Source organism: Chiloscyllium punctatum, chromosome 3 (assembly GCF_047496795.1).
Source record: "Chiloscyllium punctatum isolate Juve2018m chromosome 3, sChiPun1.3, whole genome shotgun sequence".
Lineage (NCBI taxonomy): Eukaryota > Metazoa > Chordata > Chondrichthyes > Orectolobiformes > Hemiscylliidae > Chiloscyllium > Chiloscyllium punctatum.
In genome coordinates, this window is record NC_092741.1 from 54,106,039 (window position 1) to 54,123,321 (window position 17,283).

Consider the following 17,283-nt stretch of genomic DNA (forward strand, 5'->3'; position numbering starts at 1 on the left):
CTGGGCTGGATTTCTAGCGCATTCGCCCAGTGCAGTCTGACAGCAGAGAAATAGTAGAGCTAATCTACCCAACTTTTATCCTTTTATTTCTACAAAGTCCTAACATTATAACTGATAAGAATTTATATGAATAATCTTTAAATCTTGATGGCAGTATTAATACTAATAAAGAGGAAGTATATGGAATATAATGCTTTTTTACATAATGATGCCCTGCCACATTTTAGAGTAACTAATGATAATTTGTTTTCCTGTAACACCTTAGATTTCTTGAACAATATTTACACTGTCATCTTGATACAGATCATTAAAAACCTCACACTGCGACATTGCTAGTGGTATTACACAATTAAACCAAAGATGAAATAATTCTCTTCAAAATTGTTCTAAAGGTCTTGGAAACATAAGTTCTAACTTCAGCTATTCAAATACGTGATATGAAACATTTCTGGATTGTGGTTAAGAAATACTTTGCATTTGGCATCTTCTAAGGTAAACTCTGTCTGAAACATATCCTGTGTTAGATAGGAACTGTCCTACCATCTCAAATGACAAGTGGATACTTTACACAATAAATTATGAAGGAGTCAAACACAAGTAGCTATTTTCTACTTTATTTCCATAGCAATTTCAGCAAAGTGCTTATGTACAGAAAGACTGTGTACATTATTACATAAAATCTCTGGTTGTTGGCCTTAGCCTTTATAATACTGCACACTTTCAAGTTTACGCATTTATGTGAACTTAATAACTTCTAACAGCGAAATCACTCAATTTATGTATAGTGGGACAGTACAACACAACAGAACCAAGTCAATACACATCAAGTCAAACTTAGATCTCCATACAGCATCTCAGGATTCTTCCCCAAATTCTATCATTTTGGTTACCATGCACTTTCAATGCATGTTTGTTGGCATTAATTTATACAAATTTTCATTCAAAATGGAGAAACAATTGTAAGTGGTGGAGCACTCAATTTTTAGAGATGAGAAAATGCTGTACCTTATCGCTGTAAATGGTTAAGTCACCATAAGGTGAGTTACCTATATTTGACCACTGGTAACCATTAAAGTTTATAGACAATTCCATGCACCAATTGCTCAACATCAAAGATACTTACACTAACATTTAATCAACTTACATATAATGCATGCGTGATATATTGAAACATTATGTTCCATGAAGTAGCAATACTTTCCAAGTTGCAAATTTAAAACAGCAGCATAAAGAGTGTAAACTAGAAATAAAACAAATAGTGTAAACTGAAAGCACAAAACTGCCAGCAATTCCACTTTTATATTCTTAAATCATGCAATATTTACTCAACACCTCTTTTGGATTATGTTTCAACTCATTCAGGTTTGATCATTATGCAGAAATTACTGAAAACAGCCCAGTTATGACTTCATTATTTGCATGCCAATGAATCAGATAAAGTAATATTTGTGCAAAATAGAGGTAAAATATTCGTGTAAAAATATTAGAAACACATTAGTCATCGTTATGTGCATGCTTTATCTTAGAAATACATTTATAGATGCTGTTAAACTGTTACATTTCCATTACTATAAAGGTTCTGATTCACAATTGTGATAGTACAATTCTGAATAAAATGGCAAAATACAGTGGATGCTGGAATCTTAAGTAAAATCACAAACTGCTCAAAATACTTAATAGGTCAGACAGCATCTGTGGAGGCAGTAATGGAGTTAATGCTTCAGGCCTATGGATCGTCCAATTTCTCCCATACCTGGAAAGTTTCTTTCAATATTTTATGTTATTTTTGATCATGACTCGACATGAGCTCTGATCAACGTTTGGAGTTAGGATATGAAAACTCTTAGAATACCCATCACACATTACTTACTATCCAACATATGGGACATAACTACAATGCAGCGCCATTTCATTTAACAGTCACCGATCCAATGGAACTCCTGGCCACTTCAAAACTTAAGTTACATTCTTAAATGAAAATGATTACAATTCTTTCAAAATATTCACAAGTTACTGCAGGGAAGCCATTTAGATATAATATTATGATTAAAAATAACAAGTGATTCAAAATTCAAGTTTATATTATTTACACATATAAAAATGCAACATTTCAATGTAACATTAGAGAAAAATAGACAAATATTCTATTATATAATGTACACAGGGCCAGGAGACATCTCAAAGGCTGCTTCCAGTACTATCCTATAATGAAATGGTACCAAGTACAATCAATATTGGTCGAGTGATTTTGGATTTCACATTTAAATTTTGCTGCTCACCTAACAGAGACAAATAGAAAAAGAAGTTTAATTTTCAACTTGGAAGTCACTGAGTTAAGTAATGTTCTGGTAAAAAAATATATGAGTAAATGGTATCACTTTCTACACTATGGGTAGTTTCAGTTATATCCCCAAGAACACTTGCTGTTGACGGATGGTTACAGATTTATCTAAATAAAGAAGCCCGTCAGCCCACTCAACTTCACTTTTTGATTTGATTAGTACTATCTCCTGATCTCCATTCCTGATAATTTACTCTGGCTGTTATCATCTCCTCTGTAAGGAAATAGATCTTGATACTTGTCCTGGATATGCCTTTCAGTGATTTCAGATAAAAGTATCAAAAATCACTAACAAACCTCAAGTCCATTTATAACTATCATCTGAATATCAATTCTAACAATTCTATCCAGAAAATACTCTAATGCTTTAAAAGACGACAGACATTATGCTTGTAATATTTTGTCAAGTAGTTTCATTGCAAACACTATAACCAAGATGCACCTTCATCAATTGACAATGTGTTAACTAAGCCATGGATAATTGTTGCTTATTCTAGATCTACTTATCTGATAACATATGCAGTTTTTAAAAAAAAACAGTAGTCCATCCATCTTAAAAATAACTAACTGCATTCTTTTCAAATGGAACAACGAAAACATCAACATTTCCTACCTTAAAAGGTATTCAAATTAATTAGTGAACAGTGCAATGCTATTTGAAAGGTTTAGCTTGTTGACAGAAACGTGAAGATGGAAGGATTGTAGAGTTAATGTAAATAAACCAATTCTAGCAACATGCATTTCATACATCCAGAAGAGAAAACATTAGTATCAATAAATGGAAACATCAGACTTTGTTTCCACATGAAAATGGATAATGTGCTAATTTGAATTCTGCTGAAAATAGTGACATATCGATAAAGTTTTGCAAACATATCTCTAATGATCACAATAATTTATATGACACTGAGAAAAGAATGCTGATTTATTTGCAAGTATATGCTGATTGGATAAGGCATTGCAATAGAGACAAAAATGGGGAACTACAGGCTCACAAGCTCCTTGGTAAAAATCCTGCAAAACCTGAGCATATTTCTTGTTTGCAGCATAGAGATCTCTGCATATGAATGCATTTTGCTTCTAGTAATGATAAATAATTTATGTTGCAAGCTTGCCTGGTTATTTAAATTGGTTAATGTACCTTTTAATGGACTCAAGATTATTTAAAATGTGCTCCCCAATAGTGGAATCACATATAACATTGACATTATGTTTTGGATTTTACAACCACATACTGCTTCTGTATGTCCTATTCTCTGCCTATTAAGAACAACTATTTTGCCTAACACACAATTGAACATGAAATATGTTAGCTTCAATGCCAGTACAATGCCTCATACAAGCAGTGAATGTCTGATCAAATCAACAGCAAATTTCTTTTGTTATTCAAAATTGAGTTAACCAGGAACTTTGGAAGTTGATAGCAATTTGTTGCTTTCTTCAATCTCAGCCAGTCAAACTCAACTTGCCAATCAACATAGATTGTTGTGATTGTTTGAAATTTGGCTTTCTATCCTTTGACTTGATGTGTACCAGACAAAATACTTTGGCAATATGTCTCTATTTTCACCACTATTCAAGTTCTGTCCTGACACACAAATGTACAGCAGACAAAAAGAAAGCAAAATCAAGAAAAAAAAACTCCTTCACAGTAAAATGGGTAGGATAATTATTTTGTTTTAGTACATGCATGCTTTTGTGTCCTTTCAAAAAAGTAGCATTTTGAATGACCTGAAAATTACTTAAGGGAGGGATAAGTTATGCTTTACATTTAAAAACAGTTGAACTACAATGACTAGTTCAGATTTCTACCACCATTTTCATACTGAAAGAGTATTAAAAATCTTGACTCGTGAAATTTTCTAAGTTAATTATCACTACAAATCCAATTGAAGTATATTTTGCAAATTATTCCCCAACAAATTGTCAGCTTTAATCACTTTAAAGAAAGCTTTAAACGGACTTGGTTCACTGACCGTTGCTACTAATAGTAGTTTTCACATTAGAACTTAATCCATGGGAACAACAATTATGTAACTGTTTTTAGGAGTCAGACTCCCTGCAGAGTTTTCAAATATTTTTATGCTGAGAAAGGAAGAATTCAGAAAGTACTTTACTGTTGGATCCAGTATTCTAAAATAAAACCAACAGTATCTGCAGTTTAAAATTCTCAGGTTCCATACAACATTAAATGCATTACAAGTTGCCACTTAACCCCCCCCCCCACCCCATGTATAACCATCTGCCAGAACAAGCATCAGGGTCACATCAATTGCAGTTAAACACTAATTAAATCAATAGCCAATGAATTATTTCAAGTGTGCACAAAATGGCCAAGGATTAAAATTGCAACGTATGACAATTTTGCTTAAAACAAACATTTAGCAGAATGTTTCTATCACGGATATTTTAAGAGGTAGCTCACATTCAAAGAACTTAAATCTGTTATATTTAGTATTTAATCAAATCCTTTCTGAATTACTCTTACTCCAAAACTGGATGTTTGGATTGAGGGTTTACAATTTCATAAGGTTACCCAAGTACAGAAGTCTAAAGCTATTAACGTTAAGACTAGTCTTCAGCAACTCAGTAGAATGACACATAGATGTCAATTGGGATGTCAGCAATTTAAATCGGTAGTAAAATTAAACCAAGGCAAGATGCTGCTCAAGCTTATCCATGCCTTCTCACACATCAGCAGCCACTGAATTAAGAAGCTTAAGCATTATCCTATTTAGACAGCCTAATGTCCAAGCCTACCTCAAGCCTTCAAAATAAATTGGTCCTGTAATGCCACACAAATCAAATCCATTTCAAAAATCCAGATAGTTCAGATGATATTGTCTCATCAGTCAAGACTGGTTTTCCATAAACACAGGTTTAGTATTAGGAATAGTCTACTCAGACTAATAAAGCTACTCAACTCAAAAATGAAAAGGGTTTTCTACTGTTTCATTACTGATTCAAAATGGAACAGAGTTTTACTGAATTTAGGATATACCTGGTTACAAGTCAATAAATGTGGCTGAATCATTCTGAACTCAAAACTCAAAAGCTATAGTCTTCAAATTATTCTTGGACATTTTAAATATATTGTTCTAATTTTATGCTGCAGTTTTATCCTGTTGCAGACACCTAATCTAGCAAGACAGTGTTGGCACTCATTACAAATATAATCCATGACATTGATAGACTGTCTACAAGCATATTAGAAATTTAAATTGTAAAACTTCTTTAATGGACTTCATTTATTAAATTATAGAAGTTTTGAATGTATGAGTGAAGGACAAATAAATATATGCAAAAAAAACCCTAGTCAGAAAAGGGACTTAAAACAGATTTATCCATTGTGATAATTGCAAAGGATGCGAGCTCTTCTTGTACATAATGAATTTGTAAACTCTTCTGCTGAGAGTATTTTGCTGCACACAAAGAAAGGTTTGCAGCATCAATGTGCTTGCACTATCAATGCAGCAAATCAGCCCTATAAAAAGGAAAACTTTGTTTGAAACTAGATTATTTTACCCTGATTAAAGATGGACCAGTTTGACTTGACACTCAACCTGTGAGAAATAAATCTGTGCAGTCAACTTGAATCATAATTGTGACAATTAGTCCCAACCTGTGCTGTACCTTTACATCATTGAAGAATTTTATAATGCAAATGTGTTAGTTTAAGATGTGTACAGAAAGTGCAACTTTCTTTTAGCTTCTCTGTATATTGGTGTCGGTGTCTAAACTTGATGATTATCAGCACAAAAGAGGGAAAGTCAATTGCTTAAAATTTTAAACATAACTTTGAAGTGCTTTTCTGTGGATGTGAAAAAAATCTCGCCTTTAAAAAGCTGATGCCAACAGGTCTGGTTTTGTAACCATTTTGTTGCCATTGCCATACACATGTGCATTTCTAGTATTCCATTTTTTAAAATTTTGAAACCCTCTCCATTTAAAGCATGCACTCCAGTCTGGTATAAATTGCTGGGCATATAGATATATACTGTAACAGCAATGCACAATTCATTGCAGATCCTTATACTTTAACATTTCTGATACTCAATATAAATTGCAGTGTGATTTTATGATCCCCATCTTAAAAGTTACATTCACAGGCTGTTCCAGTGGTTCAGTGACTTAATTTGAGTTGATATTAAGCCACAATATCAAAAGGTGCTGGTTTATGCAGAATTGACTAAGGTCAGCCACAACATTTGCAGCCAGAAGACTTCACTTGGCTTTAGTCATGTTACGGAGGGAAGATCAATTAGGGTTCCTTGCAAGAGCTATTTGAACAAGGGATGATGGAGAATGCATGTATGTGGATCAAAGCAAAGTAGGAATGTCCTTAATGTTGAGTCCAAATTCCACTCAGTAGGTCAATTAGACCACTAATACTTATTGCCTAGGCTCATGCAAAAAATAATATTGCAGTGGGTAGAATACAACTATCACTCAGAAGACTGTACACTACTGGTCACTTAAAAGCTTGGAAGAAAATTGTGTCTGGATGGGCAGAGGGGATGCTGAAATACATGCATTGTTCATACAAACCTGATTACATAAAATCAACAAAACAGAATTATGATCTTTGCTGCAAATCATAAATCTGAGATTTGAGACCTGTTCTGGGCTCAAGGTAAAATTTTAATGTATCCCAAACAATATTCATTGGTTTACATGGGTCTAGATAATGATTAGAATTGTCATTCTACTTTTTACCTTAGGGCCTTCCATACAGAGAGAAACATTAGATGTAACAAACACAAACTGTTTCTACCACATTCCTGTAACTGATAATTGATAACCTGCAATCAAAACTAGCATTGGATTTGTAGACGCCTGGGCCGGCAACATGGGATTCACCAATGTTTGCATGTGGTAGAAAATGGAACCACAAAAAGCAGCATTAAAACTGAGGTAGTGGTAAAGTAAAAGCTATTTAGCAAGAATTCACAGAAACACAAAACAGGAAACATAACTAAATTTAAAAAAAAACTAAGGTATAGATTTGAAAAAGGGTAAATGACCAGATTCCTCTATCATAAAACCTATTCAGTGCAATTTATTTAATGGTGAATTTTCTTGTCTATCATCACGTCAATACTATTGTATTGATCACAAATATCATTTACAAAGTAAATACAATAAGTTACAAAGACAGCAAAAAATACAACAGATCGGTTGAAAGCCAGCTGAAACACATGCAGTCATCTTTTGCTGACTCGATATTTGGCTTTAAAACACAACCTTTTGTTTTTCACCTTGCCCATGTATCTTATTCACGCTTAGCTTTTCCTTTCTTCTTCTTTTTCCCATTTTCTACTATCAGCTTGTTTTCTGATTTGATTATTCCATTAACAATTCCATTGCCATTCACAACTATTTTTCCATTCTTTATGAGCTCTTTCTTTGGCTCCCTGTAAGTCTGGTAATAAAAGTTGGCGAAGAGGATGATGAAGGAAATGGCGTAAGCTATCAGTGCCCAGTGCATCCATCTTGGGAAAGGGCAATCAATGTACAAGGAATAAGCTGTGTGGCCTATCGTAACATGAAACTGCACCTGTGTTAAAAGAATAACATTTCTTAAAAGAAAAAACATTGCTTAAAAATGTTGTCCAGATGTTAATTGAAAATTTTGGCACTTTCTTTCTCTTTATTCAGCCCATGTATTTTCATACTTTTACTTTCTCCTCTTTTGTTTTGGGAACATTTTACTTTCTGAACTTCAACTCTATATTGAAAATAACTCAAACAGGGTGTGAAGTTTCTAAATGTTTCTGAAGATAGAAAAATATTTTGAAAGAAAGCACAAAAAAGTAGAGAAATGATTTTAGCAAAAGAAAAAGGTGCAGTTTAGAAAGTACTGACCAACCAGTACATTTATTAAACAAAACACTGTAATGGAAAAGAGACATTTGGCTGCCAAGAGTAAACAAAGAAACTACTATCAATTATCGGTATCCTGTCTAGTAATGTGAAACGAAACACCTATCCATATATTGTTTGGAATAAAGATTTAAATCTTGAAATTGAGTTCTACAAAGTTAAAAGTTGTTAACACTAGTGAGTCTGGATGTAGATTTGCTCACTGAGCTGGACGGTTCGATTTCAGACGTTTCGTCACCATACTAGGTAACATCTCAGTGAGCCTCCGGATGAAGCACTAATGGTGTAGTCCGCTTTCTATTTATGTGTTTGGGTTTCCTTAGGTTGGTTACGTCATTTCCTATGGTGATGTCGTTTCCTGTTTTTTTTCTCAGGCGGCGGTAAATGAGATCCAAGTCAATCTCTTTGTTGATAGCGGTCCAGTTGGAATCCCGTGCTTCTAGGAATTCTTGTGCATCTCTGTTTGGCTGTCCTGGGATGAATGTGTTGTACCAGTCGAAGTGGTGGCCTTCCTCATCCATACGTAAGGATACTAGTGACAGTGGGTCATGTCTTTTTGTGGCTAGTTGATGTTCACGTATCCTGGTAGCTAGTTTTCTGCCTGTTTGTCCAATGTAGTGTTTGTTACAGTTCTTGCAAGGTATTTTGTAAATGACATTAGTTTTGTTTGTTGTCTGTATAGGGTCTTTCATGTTCATTTTGTGGGCTACCATGCTGCCAAGGGGTCTGAGTAGTCTGGCAGTTATGTCCGAGATGTCTTTGATGTAGGGGAGGGTGGCTAGGGCTTCTGGACATGTTTTATCTGCTTGTTTGGGTTTGTTGCTAAGAAATCAGTGGATTGTGTTCATTTGGTACCCATTCTTTTTGAATATACTATAAAGGTGATTTTCCTCTGCACTGCAGTGTGTGGTGGCTCGTTGAAATAATGTTCTAATGCAGCTTTGTTTATGGATCTTGGGATGATTGCTTCTGTAGTTCAACATTTGGTCTGTATGTGTTGTTTTCCTGTAGATGCTGGTTTGAAGTTCGCTCTACTCCAACATCTAGGAATGGCAGTTTGTTGTTGTTTTCCTCCTCTTTAGTGAAGTTTATGCCAGTAAGGGTATTATTGATGGTCTTGAAGGTTTCCTCTAATTTATTTCATTTAGTGATGACAAAGGTGTCATCCATATAGCAGACCCAAAGTTTGGGTTGGATGGTTAGCAGAGCTGTTTGTTCGAGTCTCTGCATTACTGCCTCTGCTAAGAACCCTGATATCTGAGAACGCCTGGGTGTTCTGTTGGTTTGTCTGTAGATTTTGTTGTTGAAGGTGAAGTGGGTGGTAAGGCATAGATCCACTAGCTTGATGATATTGTTCTTGCTAATAAAGTTAGTGGTGTTTGGTGTATGTGTTTTAGTCTTTGGTGTAGTTCCTTGGTCAATCTGTGCATTGGTGTTCCAGGTAGAGAGACTATGGTCTGAGGGGGGCTCCAGGTTTGTGAATTTTGGGTAATCCTTGGAAGCGGGATGTATTGGATCTGTCTGGTGTCATTTTTTGGAAGTCAGTCTTATATATTCCTCCAGATTTCTGAAGTTTTTTTTTGTTAGGGCTGCGATTCTGTTTTCTAATTATGGGGTCGGGTCTATCACCACTTGTTGGTAAGTGTTGGTATCTGTCAGTACTGCGTTCGCTTTTACAATTAGTCTCTTTGACTTAAAATGACTGTCAAGCGTCCTTTGTCTGCAGGTAGGATAACAATAGTTTTAATTTTTTGTAGTCTTTGTTTCCTTCCTTCCTAGGAAAGCACTACTCAACACACAAGAAAGGAAAGCATTAGAAAGACAAAACAAAATTGTTATCCTACCTGCAAAGGACGCTTGACAGTCATTTTAAGTCAAAGAGACTACATTGAGAAAAAACGAACGTACTACTTGCAGATACCAACACTGACCAACAAGTGGCAACTGACCCGACCCGACAACTAGAGAATCGAATCACAGCTCTATTCAAAACAACTTACAAATCTGGAGAAATCAATAAGACCAACATCCAAAAAATGAAACCAGATGGATCCAACACACCACGCTTCTATGGATTACCCAAAATTCACAAACCAGGAGCCCCCACCCTCAAACCCATAGTATCGCTACCTGGAACACCAATGCATAGATTGGCCAAGGATCTAAACCAAAGACTCAAACACTTAGTAAAAGATTCACGCCATTCCATCCACTCCACCCAAGAATTCCTGAAGATCAAAGACACCAAGATAGAAGAGGATGAAATAATGGCCTCCTTTGACTTAACAGCCTTGTTCACATCCATGAACATCAACCTGAACAAGGAAACACTGACTACACTATTAGAAGAACCAAAGACACATATACCAAACACCACCAACCTCATCAGCAAGGACAATGTCGTCAAGCTAGTGGACCTATGCCTTACCATCCACTTCACCTTCAACAACAAAACCTACAGACAAACCAACGGAACACCCAGGGGTTCTCAGATATCAGGGTTCTTAGCAGAGGCAGTAATGCAGAGACTCGAACAAACAGCTCTGCTAACCATCCAACCCAAACTTTGGGTCTGCTACGTGGGTGACACCTTTGTCATCACTAAATGAAACAAATTAGAGAAAAACTTCAAGACCATCAATAACACTCTTACCGGCATAAAATTCACTAAAGAGGAGGAAAAACAACAACAACAAACTGCCATTCCTAGATGTTGCAGTAGAGCGAACAGCCAATGGGGAACTTCAAACCAGCGTCTACAGGACACAAAACACCTACGGACCAAATATTGAACTACAGAAGCAATCATCCCAACATCCACATACAAAGCTGCATTAGAAGATAATTTCAACGAGCCACCACACACTGCAGCATAGAGGAACTATGAAGAGCAAAGGAAAATCACTTATACAGTGTATTCAAAAAGAATCGGTACCCAATGAACACATGTCTCAGCATCAAATTAAACAAGTAGACAAAACACGTCCAGAAACCCTAACCACCCTCTCCTACATCAAAGACATCTCGGAAAAGACTGCCAGACTACTCAGTCCCCTTGGCAGCATGGTAGCCCACAAACCCACCAAAACACTAAAACAGGAACTAATGAATGTGAAAGACCCTATACAGACAACAAGTAAAACTAATGTCATTTACAAAATACCTTGCAAGAACTGTAACAAACACTACATTGGACAAACAGGCAGAAAACCAACTACCACGATACGTGAACATTAACTAGCCACAAAAAGACATGGCCAACTCTCACTAGTATCCTTACATACGGATTTGGAAAGACACGACTTTGACTAGGACAACAAATCCATCTTAGACAAGCCAAAGAGAGACATGCATGAGAATTCCTTGAAGCATGGCATTCCAATCGGAACTCTATTAACAAACACACTGACTTGGATCTCATTTACCAGCACCTGAGAAAAAGAAAAAGAAATGACATCACCATAGGAAATGACGTCACCAGCCCAAGGAAACCCCAACACATAAATAGAAAGCGGGCTACACCACCAATGCTTCATCCAGAGGCTCACTGAAGAGGTTACCGAGCATGTGACGTAACATCTGAAATTGAACCTTCCAGCTCAGTGAGCAAACCTACATCCAGAACCTCAACCTGAGCTACAAACCTTCTCAAAACTCACTAGTAGCGAGTCAATATGTGAAGAATGTAACACATTATATAACTAAAATATATATTAGCCTAAATCACAGACGGTAAATTAAACAATGATTTTAAATTTTACTGCACAATAATTTTGAAAATATTTCCTGATTTTTCTGTGCAGTAATTTCCTTTCTCTTTGTCAAATTAGGTGACAGTAAAAGTACAGCTTATAGGTTAATGGGAAGTAAATGCTCTCCTTTGAAGGAATTTTGCATTTTGTTGTGAAAGTCTAAAGTTAAATGCTCTCTGCTAGCCTCTACATCTCAAGATTCCCCATTTGGAAGCCCTTTATTGAAAAACCTATTCAACTATACCATGAATCAGTTCATGGATTAATGGTGCTGGAAGAGCACAGCAGTTCAGGCAGCATCCAAGGAGCAGTGAAATTGACGTTTCGGGCAAAAGCCCTTCATCAGGAATAAAGGCAGTGAGCCTGAAGCATGGAGAGATAAGCTAGAGGAGGGTGGGGGTGGGGAGAAAGTAGCATAGAGTACAATGGGTGAGTGGGGGAGGGGATGAACGTGATAGGTCAGGGAGGAGAGGGTGGAGTGGATAGGTGGAAAAGGAGATAGGCAGGTAGGACAAGTCCGGACAAGTCATGGGGACAGTGCTGAGCTGGAAGTTTAGAACTAGGGTGAGGTAGGGGAAGGGGAAATGAGGAAACTGTTGAAGTCCACATTGATGCCCTGGGGTTGAAGTGTTCCGAGGCAGAAGATGAAGCGTTCTTCCTCCAGGCATCTGGTGGTGAGGGAGCGGCAGTGAAGGAGGCCCAGGACCTCCATGTCTTCGGCAGAGTGGGAGGGGGAGTTGAAATGTTGGGCCACGGGGCAGTGTGGTTGATTGGTGCGGCTGTCCCAGAGATGTTCCCTAAAGCGCTCTGCTAGGAGGCGCCCAGTCTCCCCAATGTAGAGGACACCACATCGGGAGCAACGGATACAATAAATGATATTAGTGGATGTGCAGGTAAAACTTTGATGGATGTGGAAGGCTCCTTAGGGCCTTGGATAGAGGTGAGGGAGGAGGTGTGGGCGCAGGTTTTACAGTTACTGTGGTGGCAGGGGAAGGTGTCAGGATGGGAGGGTGGATTGTAAGGGGGCGTGGACCTGACCAGGTAGTCACGGAGGGAACGGTCTTTGCAGAAGGCGGAAAGGGGTGGGGAGGGAAATATATCCCTGGTGGTGGGTCCGTTTGGAGGTGGCGGAAATGTCGGCAGATGATTTGGTTTATGCGATGGTTGGTAGGGTGGAAGTTGAGCACCAGGGGCGTTCTGTCCTTGTTACGGTTGGAGGGGTTGGGTCTGAGGGCGGAGGTGCGGGATGTGGATGAGATGCGTTGGAGGGCATCTTTAACCACGTGGGAAGGGAAATTGCGGTCTTTAGAGAAGGAGGCCATCTGGTGTGTTCTATGGTGGAACTGGTCCTCCTGGGAGCAGATATGGCGGAGGCGGAGGAATTGGGAATATGGGATGGCATTTTGCAAGAGGTAGGGTGGGAAGAGGTGTAATCCAGGTAGCTGTGGGAGTCGGTGGGTTTGTAAAAAATGACAGTGTCAAGTCGGTCGTCATTAATTGAGATGGAGAGGTCCAGGAAGGGGAGGGAGGTGTCAGAGATGGTCCAGGTAAATTTAAGGTCAGGGTGGAATGTGTTGGTGAAATTGATGAATTGCTCAACCTCCTCGCAGGAGGATGAGGTGGCGCCAATGCAGTCATCAATGTAGCGGAGGAAAAGGTGGGGAGTGGTGCCAATGTAATTACGGAAGATCAACTGCTCTACGTAGCCAACAAAGAGACAGGCATAGCTGGGGCCCATACAGGTGCCCATGGCTACCCCTGTGGTCTGGAGGAAGTGGAAGGATTCAAAGGAGAAATTGTTAAGGGTGAGGACCAGTTCGGCCAAACGAATGAGTGTGTCGGTGGAAGGGTACTGTTGGGGACGTCTGGAGAGGAAGAAACGGAGGGCTTGGAGGGCCTGGTCATGGCAGATGGAAGTGTAGAGGGATTGGATATCCATGGTGAAGACGAGGCGTTGAGGGCCGGGGAAACGGAAGTCTTGGAGGAGGTGGAGGGCGTGGGTGGTGTCTCGAATGTATGTGGGGAGTTCCTGGACTAGGACAGTGTCGAGGTAGGTAGAGATGAGTTCAGTGGGGCAGGAGCATGCTGAGACAATGGGTCGGCCAGGGTGGTCACGCTTGTGGATCCTGGGAAGGAGGTACAACTGGGCAGTGCGGGGTTCCCGGACTATGAGGCTGGAAGCTGTGGGTGGGAGATCTCCTGAGGTGATGAGGTTCTGTATGGTCTGGGAGATAATGGTTTGGTGATGGGGGGGTGGGGTCATGGTCGAGGGGGCAGTAGGAAGAGGTGTCCTCGAGTTGGCGTTTGGCTTCAGCGGTGTAGAGGTCAGTGCGCCAGACTACCACTGCACCCCCTTTATCTGCTGGCTTGATGGTGAGGTTGGGATTGGAGCAGAGGGATTGGAGGGCTGCATGTTGTGAGGGTGAGAGGTTGGAGTGGGGGAGGGGTGTAGACAGGTTGAGGCGGTTAATGTTCCGGTGGCAGTTGGAAATGAAGTGGTCGAGGGCAGGTAATAGGCCTGCGCGGGGTGTCCAGGTGGATGCAGTGTGTTGGGAGGTGGGCGAAGGGGTCCTCGGAAGGTGGGCGGGAATCCTGATTGTGAAAGTAAGCTCGGAGGCGGAGGCGACAGAAGAATTGTTCAATGTCACGGTGTGTATTCAATTCATTGATGCGTGGACGGAGGGGATGAAGGTGAGTCCTTTGCTGAGGACTGATCGTTCGTCCTCAGTGAGGGCGAGGTCTGGAGGGATGGTGAAAACGTGGCAGGGCTGGGATCTGGGATCTGGTGTGGGTGTAGAGCTGGGAGTGGGGGCGGAACCTGTAACTGGAGTGGGTGTGATGGTGGAGAGAATGGGGGTGGAGTCATGAGCAGGGGTAGTGTTCCCCTCGGGGTTCTGGGGGGTGGGAATAGTGACAGTGGGGTCTGTGGGGGGCATGTCAGCAGAATGCAGGTGAGTGGCATTGGTGGGGGCAGAAGTGGTGGTGACCACGGCAGTAGGGGTGGCGGAAGTCACTGAGCACGTGGCATCAGCGATGATGTGATGGGTAGAAGGACGTCACGTGTGATGCATGAGGAATTGAGAGGGGTGGAAGTGGTTGTGGGAGTGGCCATGATGGGGGCGGAAGTGACATCAATCAGGGTGGGGGTGGCAGCTGCATCAGCCGCATGGCGAACGGCGTCGGAGTAGATTCCGAGGCCAGGGAAATCTTCTGAAATGTTTGATGAGCGCTGGTTATGGAGGTGGGTGGATAAAAGTTTGTTGTACTTACAGTTTTTTGATGTTTGAGATGGAGTTGAAATACTGTTTGTTGAGAGTGTGAATTCTCTTGTGGATGTAGTACAGAGTGGGTCCTTTGCAATTCTGAGAGAGTGTGGCCCTCAGCTGAGGCAGGGCTGACTGGAGAGAGGTTAGGTGCCGGCGCATTGCTGCAAGTGTGGAGCGGAGGATCTTGAAGGAGAACTGTTGCTGGTGTTTTTGAATCTGCAGTCTGTACTGTTTGTCCTGTTCAGTTCCGAACTCTGCTGGTTTAAAAGGTGGTCCGGAGTCCGTGTGGGATGAGTTGGTTACGGAGGCAGGCACTGAGGAAGCAAATGTGGCTGTGGTAGCGAGTATGTTTCACGACATGGTTGAAGAGCTTCCGGCAGAGGAAATGACCTGGGAGTTGCAGTGGGAGAGGGACTCCCTGAGATTCTTGTAGAGAGAGGAGGAAAACTTCTTCAAGGCAGGCATCCTTGCAAGAATCAGTTCGGCCAACTATCCATTTTAGCTTAGAAATGCATTCTGTTTTGGCATTTGACACTTCTACATTGCACTGTATAAAATGGGGTTTATGTCTTACTGCTAATATTTATTCAATTTGCCTCTCACCTCTAAATTGTAAGCTTCTGAGTTCAAGACCCACTGCAGAGCCTGAACACAAGTGAAATAAACAAGGTTGCCACTCTACTGTAGTAATGAGGAACCTTTGCACTGTTGGAGGTATTGTCTTTCAGAATACATATTAAACCAAGTCTCCATCTACCTGTTTGAGTGTTTGTACAATATTCCAAGCTACTATTCTGAAGAAGAGTATTCATCTCTCCTGTCCTGGTAAACATTCATTCTGCAATCAACAACTTAAGAAACAGAAGTGATAAAGGGCTTTTGTCCTAAACATCAATTTTCCTGCTCCTCAGATGCTGCCTGACCAGCTGTGCTTTTCCAGCACCACTGTAATCTAGACTTTGATTTCCAGCATCTGCAGTCCTCACTTTTGCCTAACTTAAGAAACAGCAGACCTGGTCATTAATATATTGCTGTTTATGGGAGTTTGCCAAGTGCAAATTAGCTGCTGTGTTTCCTACATTACAATGGTGATGTCATATGTACTTTATTAGCTAGAAAGCATTTTGAGACATTGTGGCCCTGAAAAGGGCTCTATAAATCAAAGTCATTCTTCTCTATCTTTTTTTCAATTACAGGTTGACACAATATTGTTAGTGACTTTTTTCCACTGAGGAAATGGTTGAGATATATTTTTGGACCTATGTAACTGCAAGATTAAGGTCAGTTCAATTTAGCATTGTAAAGATCTTATGTCAATCAGCCAAACAGTAGAAGGCAACTAAATTAATATGCCTGGGTTGCATCTGAATCAAGTTGTAGAGAAGAATGTGCAAATACTCTCTAATCACAACATCGAGAACTCTCTAATGCACTCTTAATTTTTCTGTTGCAATTGAACTTAAATAGTTTCAAAACTTCAATTTACCAGTTGCAGGATGGTCAAATATCGTTTCCACCAGAGATATTTTTGAAACTGTGGGCCACAAGCTGCTAATCCATAGTATAGATACATAACAATATGGATAACGGCATTCATATGTGCTCCAAAAAAAGCTGGAATTGCAAAACAAAAGGTGTTATTGACCTCACTGAAATACATTCTTCAAATTTAGTAACTGACAATGTTAATAATTTGTGAAAAATCTAGATCACATATTTGGCTTTTTACAATAGATATTACTATAAAGCAATCCCACTTGCCAAAGGTTGACTCACGCTGGTTCATAGCTCATAACTGCTTCAGTTAGGGATATTTTCTTCTTTGACATTTTGTAATAATGATTCTCTACAATACATCCCTCCCAGTGCCTACACTTGTTTAATACATTATCTATAACTATGAAGGTGAACAGTGGACAGAATGCTGAATAGTCTCAAGGAAACAAATAAAAACTTGGGACTTCAATAAAATTAGATTTGAAAGGCACAATTTAAAAAAAAAGCTTTCAGAACTACCAAAGCTAAATGACCCAATCTTAAA

At 39.5% G+C, this 17,283-nt stretch overlaps 1 protein-coding gene across 3 annotated transcripts in view; it reads right to left on the reverse strand.

Annotated features, from left to right (window-relative positions):
- Positions 1–594: 594 nt before the first annotated feature.
- elovl4a (ELOVL fatty acid elongase 4a) overlaps positions 595–17,283 on the reverse strand; it is a 50,380-nt gene continuing 33,691 nt past the window's right edge. For 2 of the 3 annotated variants that reach the window (XM_072553410.1, XM_072553409.1), the window contains exons 6-7: positions 16,729–16,856; positions 595–7,898 (exon numbers count right to left, since the gene is read on the reverse strand). In XM_072553410.1, coding sequence (XP_072409511.1) covers positions 7,614–7,898; positions 16,729–16,856 — 413 coding nt within the window. In that variant the 3' untranslated portion in view covers positions 595–7,613. Of the gene's footprint in view, positions 7,899–15,246; positions 15,375–16,728; positions 16,857–17,283 lie in introns of all 3 variants that reach the window. The other variant, XM_072553411.1, reaches the window with a different exon arrangement.